The sequence below is a fragment of the Aptenodytes patagonicus genome, chromosome 12 (assembly GCF_965638725.1).
Source record: "Aptenodytes patagonicus chromosome 12, bAptPat1.pri.cur, whole genome shotgun sequence".
Lineage (NCBI taxonomy): Eukaryota > Metazoa > Chordata > Aves > Sphenisciformes > Spheniscidae > Aptenodytes > Aptenodytes patagonicus.
Genome location: NC_134960.1, coordinates 3886800 through 3895170, shown reverse-complemented (window position 1 = coordinate 3895170; position 8371 = coordinate 3886800). Strand labels below are relative to the sequence as shown.

The 8371-nt window shown below is 47.4% G+C and overlaps 1 protein-coding gene across 1 annotated transcript; it reads right to left on the bottom strand.

Moving 5' to 3' along the window:
- Nucleotides 1-657: 657 nt before the first annotated feature.
- Nucleotides 658-4285, bottom strand: TXNDC15 (thioredoxin domain containing 15). Its single transcript, XM_076350408.1, has 5 exons — nt 4195-4285; nt 3611-4050; nt 2872-3035; nt 2534-2664; nt 658-1795 (listed from the first exon to the last, which is right to left on the bottom strand). Exons 1-5 carry the CDS (start codon nt 4244-4246, stop codon nt 1599-1601), a joined length of 984 nt encoding a protein of 327 aa, XP_076206523.1. The 5' UTR covers nt 4247-4285; the 3' UTR covers nt 658-1598.
- Between the last annotated feature and the right edge of the window lie 4086 nt (nt 4286-8371).

The window sequence follows — 8371 nt, the reverse complement described above, 5'->3', positions numbered from 1 at the left end:
GGCAGAGGAGGCACGGTTTTTAAAAACATCGCTACTTCAGAGGTACGGGGAGAATTACTGGGCAGAATCCAGCCCTGCGCCTCCCAAACTAACCGGATGGTAGAGGCGAGAACGCTCCAATTTATTGCTCAAAATCTTGAATCCTTATTAATAAAATACTTCCTAGCTTTATCTTCAGTAATACCAAAGTTTTATCAGTGAAGTTTCCTTTTAATACACAGAAATACAGGACCTCAGCTTTCCAAAGGGGAAAGGTACGGCCACCAGAAAAATACCTGAAGAATTATCTTGCAGGGATGAGTGAGCTCTTTGTCAAACAATAAATCTTACGTCTGTCTGTGTCTCTTCTTAGCTTAATTTGCACCCTAAAGCTTCCTATCAGGGTACTATGGCAAGCCTCCACCGTGTATAAATGCAATCAAATCATCAAAAAACCACACGAGGTACCAGTCCATACCTTATTCAAAGTTTTCCATACTAACTGTAACTAAACCCCGTATCAATTCTTTTATGCAGCCTCAGCTGCAGACTGTGCAACCAGCAAACACGTTAGTAGAAATTTAAATAAATCTCAAGACTGGTCTTGCTAATTTAGGCAGGTGATCTGTACTTCAGAAGTTGCATGCTTTAATCCCGTAAGGAAGTGACTTTAAAAGGTTACACTAAAAACCTGATTTATTTCAAAAAGAGTAAGGACAACGAATGCAATTTAATTCTATAGGAATGCGGTAAATAAGTTGCGTACACACACACGATGAGGTGAGCTTTGGAAGTCATCCTAAATCTTAAGAAGAACTGCCACTAAGTCAGAACTCGGAGAGCACAGTGAACAAGAAAACCAGCATCTAACCGCAGCACCAAAGGTGGGAAACAGTCACCCCGTCAAGAGCTGTATAACACGCTTTTGAATTGTTACTGCTGGTATACAGTGGAATAACTCATTTGAAGTACACTATTTTTTAAGACATCTTTTTCTTCATAGTTCATTTTACTGACAGTCAAACTAATTTAGCAACATCACCATTCACCAGCATTTTCCTTTAAAATGTTATATTTCGGGAATACACCAGCCAAAACCCGAGTATGATCCGTGTGGGCTAACACATCCCAATTCTGTAGCGTTTACCACATCATCCACACAGAAGCTTTAGTTCCTACGTCTGTAGGATCTGTAAAGGAAGATCCTCAGATTCTACCAGAGCAGAAGCAACTCGGCTCCTGCGCCAAGCAGTGCCACGCATACAGGTCGGTGTGCTGTAAACATCTTACTCGATCTACAAAGCTGAGGGACCTCTTCAGAAGAGCAAAGTAGAACCGCAGCACCAATTTACATTAAAGTCCATAAAAAATAAGCCGATCGGAGCAGCTTAATAAATACTTTTTTAGTTCATGGTTTTTTGTGTTTGTTTACTTACCACATTAATTGCCATGAATTTGCTTTTTACAGATTCAGTGGTTGATAAATAAAGCAGATTTTTAGTCAATGTTATAAGCTACAACCAACAAATTCAACAGTTCATTCTTACGTACTTCCAGTCCATACAAATTCCCGCTTTACCAATAAGCGGGAAATCCTGTCCCTATTTCAGCATCTCAGATTATTCCTGATGTTCGTGCTCCTGTCCCGGGATCAGCCACCGAATGCTCTCCGTTCGAACGGTAGCGTACATGACAAAGCTAGCCAGAAAGAGCAAAGAAAACAGAAGCAGCCAGTCTATGCCTTTTGTCAGAACACTAGGCAGGGGGCCTTCCCAGTCTTCCTCGGTCACAGCCACATCGCTTTTAGCTTCTATACCTGAAAAAGCAAGCACTTGATCAACACCAGTAACAACCATTAAATACAGAGAAGCTGGTTGTATCTGGAGCTTTGCTCCTCTTCTCAGGCTAAGGTGTATGTACTATCAGACTTAAATTTTTGGTGACAGTCCTTGTGTTTTAACGTATGTCTAGCATATAGTTTACTTACGTAAAAATGAAAGGCTATCCATGCGTATGTATATTTTCATCATAGGAGAAGGCTTGTTCTGTCCTTCCACGGCACAGCCTCGTGTAGGTTTGTGGGGTTTTTGTTTGTGGAGGTTTTGAGTATTTCTGCTGTATTAGCGAATACAAAGTTTCTGGCCTCTAACGAAGGCCCTCGTAGGCCTATACATGTTTTTTGTTTTGTTTTGTTTTTCTTTACAGAAGCACAGAAGGACCAGAGAGAGCTGGCTGGCGCTGAACTCACAACGTGGACAGCCAGATCACGGAAACTGGAATCCTTTTGCCTCCTCCAGCACAAGAACCGAAACCATCTTATCCCCCAGCTGCTGTCAGCCTTATACGGCTCTGGCAATGATCCCAAGGTTCATCTGCCTTTACTCCCGAATTAAATATTTGGGCAGAAGGATGTGCTCGATCCTTCTAGCACCCTCTCTAGCTAAACCCCACTGTTTCCCCCTACTCTGTGACAGCAGTTAAGAGAGGAAAGCCCAGTTTGGAGCTAAAAGCCAGCCTGTTCTTCCTACTGACACATCAGGGCTGATTTACATACCTGTTTGATTAAAAATGAAGTCTTTCAGTGTTTCCAGCGTTCTGTCTGTATGATTAAATCTAGCCATAGGTTTAGCACCTTGGAAAAGGAGGATATTGGGTACAGCCACAGTTCCAAATCTAGTTGATAAACTGGTGGACATAAAGCAAACACAAAGCATGAAGGAAAAGAAATCCACTGGAGGAAGAAACAAAGATAGTCACGATACAGGAAGCGTCAGTTTTACTAAATTAAATTGTCACTTTATAAGGGGGGGGGGGGGAATCACTCCTGTTTTTATAACACACAACTTGCTAACGGAAATAAACGGATGGTAGAGCCCAGGGAGTGTAAATTACCTGCTGTGCTGAGATGCGTCCAGCGCCAGGAAGCGAAGAGTTGGAAACGCTCGAGGTAAAGAATTAAAGTGAGGTGCCAGACTGGCAGAAAAGCGGCACCATGGTGTATAGAACAAGACTAACGTACAGTCACTGCTGTTTGGGTTTAAGAACTCCATCAGGTCCTTCGAGAAAGCAGAAGAAAAAGAAACACGGACACTTACGTATTTAACAGAGTTAAATTCTACATACGAATGCATGATTCAGCAATCAATTAGATATTTGGCAATATTTATCACGTAGCTGCACATGTGTTTAACCTTTTTAAAACAGATGGAGAAGTGTATTTAGCCTTTTTTAAAGGTTGTTTCACAAGTTTTTTACTTAAAGAAAAAAAATACATAACCACTACAAGAAACAAGCTAGAAATAGGCACCAGTACGGGCAGTAAGTGCCATTAGCAATTTCAGAGAGAGACACTAATCCACGCAGCACGAAAGCTGACAGTTTACTGCAGGCACACAGATGAGGGACACAGGCATGTGGACTGAGCTGCATCTCCATTTTTTCCTGCTCAGAATGACAGGAAAAGCCTCCCTGCTCAGAGGTTTCCTCTTTTCGATAGCCCAGAGGACGTTACGCAAGGAAACTCACGAAGTCAAACGCTGGAAGAAACACGCGCGCGGTGCTGAGGGGGCACCTTGCACCATCCTCACGCGTTCAGAGTAACGCCGAGCACTGAACCAGGGGATCCGCTCACCTGAGACACGTTCAGGATCTGCGGCGTGAAGCGCTCGACGCCAGTGACGTTTCTTTCCTCGCAGTTCACTTTGGGAGCCTTGGCGCCGTCGGTGCTATTCGACTCCTCGGCGGGGGCGGGCAGCACCGTCTCCAGCACGGCCTGCTCCCGGCCCTGGCCGCCCGCCCGGCCGAGGGGAGCCGCAGGGCTGCTCCCCGCGCCGCACGCATCCCCTCCGGCCGCCGCATCGCAAGCCCCCTTGGCGACGGCGGGCGCCTGGCCGTCCCTCGCCTCCCCCGGCACCACCGAGAGCACCACGGCCTGCTGCGCGGGGAGGTCGCTGCCCAGCATCGCGTCCGCTATCTCCGCCGTTCGGTACCGCACCGGCTCGCCGCCGCCCTGCGCGGAGCCGCCTCCGGGGGAGCGGGGCTGCCCGCCGGCGCTCTGCTCCGTCACCGCCCCTGCGCCGGGAGGGAGAGGTCAGCTCCGCGCTGCGGCCGAGCCCCGGCCTCCCCGCGCACCGCCCGCCCCGGGGAGGCCCCGCACGCACCGCCCGGCCCCTAGAGCCCGCCACGGCTGCCATCGCCGAAGCCCGCCGGCCTCACCTGCAGGGAGGGCCCTACCGAGCCAGGCCAGCGCCAGCAGCAGCCGCCACATCCTCGGCGCGGCCGCGGCTCCGGCTCCGGGCCCGGCCCCGGCCGCCTCCGCAGCGCTGCGTCTCCCCGGACAACGGCCACTTCCGCCGGAGCCCTGACCCACTTCCGCTTCCGGCGCGCCACTGCCGTGCGTGCGCGCGCAGCGCCGCTAAGGCGGCGCGCCGCCATCTTGTCTTGGCTCGGGGCGGGCCGCGGCGGGGCCGGGGCAGCGGTTCCGCCCGGGGCCCGGCTCTGTGCGTTTGCTGTCGGGAGGGCGAGCCGCGCCGGGCGTGCGCTCTTCCTCCTCCCATCGCTCGCCCCGTTTGTGTGTCTGTGGCGGGAGGGAGGCCTCCGGGCGGGGGGGGGGGGGGGGGGAGCAGCACAGGCCGCAGCGGCGGGGGCGCGATCGCCGCAGCCGCTTGGTCTGCGAGCTCCGAAAACACAGTCCCGCGTTCGTGGCCCTGAACTGAGGGGACGGAGATCTGCTGGAGCTCAGGGAGCGGTGCGAGACGGCAGACAGAAGGCAGCTCAGGTCCCAGTCGCTGCCACTCTTAAATACAAGCAGTGGGGGTGGTTTTTTTTAACCAAGTTCTCTCACGTCAGCCCGGCTGAACCCCCCCCCTGTACGGCAGCGACGCAGCTTCGTTTGCGCCATCTTCGCAGCCCCGGGCCAAGTCCGCCGCCGCTTCCACGGCGCGGTGTAACGGGACGCGCTGCAGGGGCGAAGTTTCGGCCTGCTGACGCTGCTGGAGGTCGGCAGGCTTTTCACTGTTGATTTAAATTAGTTCAGGTCGAAAATTCCTGCAACGAGGGAAATGCCATCCTGAGGCCTCGACAGGATGTCAGGACTGAAGGGTAATTGAGAGGCCACACAAACGCACCCGGTAATGCATTCCAAAAGCGTGTTTTGTTATAACCCAGCGTCGCAGCCCTCGGGGCCTGCTGCGACCAGGGCTGCCCCGCAGCCACGTCTGCCTGCTGAAGGATTTGCCTGCTTCCACCCGCTGCAGAGAAGCACAGATTCAGTTTGCGATGTGTTTGCACGTGAAAAACTAAACTTTAACCTACAGCCGGGCTGGGGTAAGGGTAAAAGCCCGTGAACTAGAGGCGTATTTTTTAAAGCTAAAAAGAAAACATGAGCGCTTGTCCCTCAGCATACACCGAAGCTCCCAGGGTGAAAGGTGAGATAAATATTTCTTCAGTAAGAATTTCTTTCTAGAAAATAATATTCCTCCTGCCACAGAATTGGTTCTTGCTTTCAGTTTAGTAGTGAAGCTTGAGGACTATTAGGGGCATTTTGAAAACGAACGTAGTACTTCAAGTGCCGATACCCCGTTTTTTTACCGTGTTTCTTCAAACTGCCAGCACCGCACAATGAGATTTTGCCAAAACTCTGCATCTGTCAAGAAGTGAGCAAGAATTATGAACTACAAGAGTATGAACCATACACACACACACTGGAAAAAAGGAAAACGCTGTACATGCATATAAATAAAGACAGGTGTCAGCTTTATTACAGAAATGGGATTTTTGTCTTTGTTTTGCTAGGGGACACTTCTCCAACTGTCCTTTCTCACAGCACACATTTTCTTGCTTGGAAATTTTTTTCTTTCAGAGTCCAATTTGCATAAGCATTAATGTTGAGGACATAAAAGTCTAAAGAGATAAAACATGAGATTTGCACATAGAGAGAAAATACTTAATTAGACCAGCTGATACAGAAGAAGCAAGCAAGCTTGAAAGCAAAAGCACATAAGGATTCCAAGCCGGTGCGGACTAGTCAGGAAAAAGCTACCCCATTCCCAATTGTCCTTCTTTGAGTTTGGACAAAGCGGCATTTTCAACTTGAAAACAGTTTTCCTTCTCCTGGCCAAGGACTGCACGTGGTTCCCAGCTCTCGGCTCTGTGCCATCAGAGTCTTGCGTCTCGCCCACCGCAGCCCTGGATGGTGTCAGATCTCAAAACACGGGTGACGATATTCCAAACCTTTAAAATAACAGATAGCTTTCTGGCGGCACGCCGCCATCTGAGACACTTCTGTGGATTTCCTACTATAACACAAATCAAAAGGCTTGTGCAAAATTGCATTTTTTATGGTGACTATAAGTAATCTATTAACAGAACACAAATGAACTCCCAATTATTATTGATATTAATTATCAATAATTATTGAATTATTGATAGTCAGGCTTTATCATATCTAATTCACAACAAATGTACTATCCCAGTGCTTACATATTGCAGAGAAGGCACATTTCTTAACGATGCTTGCCAGTTCTGTTGCAAAACTCTTTTCAGTGGCTTACATTTTCCTGATTTTTAATGCCAAATGTCTCGTTTTCAGGAAAAAATTAGTAAAAAAAATACATTGTTTTGAATCTATTCAAAAATCTTGGATGCATTAGAAAAGCTCTCTTTGTTAGGGAAGGAGCTGAAATTTAGCAAAGAGGAAGATTTGCAAAACATGAGTCTTTCGTTGCACCCATGAATAAACACCAAAACTCGGTGGTAATTTGTGCATCTTGCATTTCAGCCGCTGAACTTCTCCCCTCCCCAGATTTCAGTCACACTGGGCAAGCTCCTTCACGGCAACAGAAGGAGCAAAAGAGGACACGGACTGGGACAAAGAGGCCGTGCCAGGACCTTCACAAAGACCGAGGTTTCCACTCCTGCATAATCCTGACACATCCTCACAGCTACGGCATTCTGTGTATTCAATAGCGCAAAGATGAGGTAGAAGAAAATATGGCCAGTGTTCAAGTCAGGAGCACAGGCTGAGGTCGCACAGGCAACTTTAACCTACACCTGTATTTGGGATGTGCGACACTGTGATCTTTGTTTTCTCGACATGGCTGCAGTTGAATATTTTTATTTAAAAATATGACCGCTTGGAGCAGCAAACACACATTTTAGTATTACACATATCTCAAAGGCCTACCCTAATCAAACTTGCACTAATTGTTACTGTGATATTTTTTCACTAATTAGAACAAGCTTTTGTGGTATGAAAAAAAAAAACCATGAAAGCCAAGAAGATTTATCTGCCTCAGATCATTTAAACAACACTTAAGAATTCCACAACATTTTTCAGCTTCAAAGTAGTTAAAAGTTGTTAACTAATGATTCCTTCCAGCAACCCCGCAAGATAAGCAGATATTTTTACCATGTTTTCACCAATGGGGAAAAAGGAGACATTGCCATCCCTAGGCCATGCAGGGAACCTGGGCGAGAGCCAGCTCCAGAACGCAGTAGCTTTTGGGCTGCCAATTCTGTATGGTCAGGCCACACCTCTCTCTCAAATGTTAAACAATAAACACAGAGCCACAGGCAGAACCCGGATAAAAATAGCATGCAATGCAAGGCAGCGAGTCAGTTCTTTACTTTTAGGCGTTCCAGCTTTAAATGATTAACTGTCAAGAACAACCTTCATTTGTCTTGGTCCAACGCCACACTCTGTTGAGCCGGCATATTTAACAGGTACGATACCACTAATTCACACTGTACTATTCGTGCTATTTTAAGAGATCACACCGAGGAGGCACAAAAGCATAAAAATGCCAGTCCAGCCCCAAAGCAAGCCTTGGTGTCTTGTCATACACATAAATGAAATTATGAAAAGATACAACCATCTTAAAGACTCCTTGAAGATGGCCAGCTTGCATAGCTGACACCCCAACACTGCTAGTCTGTCAGCATGAATAAATCATAAACTGGTCCTGTCATCAGAAACTGCACCTGGCCTCACACACCAACTGTGTGTTGAGGGAACAGATTGCGTTGCAACTTTCATCGTTCAGTTCATTACATGGCAGAGAACACAACAGCCATGGAAGCAGTCAAGCAGCTTCCAACACAGCTGAAAAGCCCGTATTCCCGTATGATATAATTTATGACTGACTTAGTATCTAATACTTAAGATTTCATTACAACAAAGAAAATAATCCATTTTGCTCAAGGAATCACATCCAGGAACTGATTTTTAGACCAGGATGTAGCAGACTGTAGTTGAACTCTGTTCTGAACATATCCAGTCACCTCGAAAGCCAAATACTTAGAATGACCAGAATGGCCAACAAAAAAAAGGCATCAGATGTCTTTTTCAGGTAAAAGCAACTTAAAAGTCTGCAAAATAACTGTAGCTGACATT

Excerpts from the sequence above, each read along its gene's own strand:
- TXNDC15 (XM_076350408.1), bottom strand. The coding sequence starts at position 4,246 with ATGTGGCGGCTGCTGCTGGCGCTGGCCTGGCTCGGTAGGGCCCTCCCT. Across the intron at positions 4,051-4,194 it reads CGGTAGGGCCCTCCCTGCAG|GGGCGGTGACGGAGCAGAGC; the intron begins GTGAGGCCGGCG and ends CTCCCGGCGCAG. Across the intron at positions 1,796-2,533 it reads CTTCATTTTTAATCAAACAG|GTATAGAAGCTAAAAGCGAT; the intron begins GTATGTAAATCA and ends TTGCTTTTTCAG.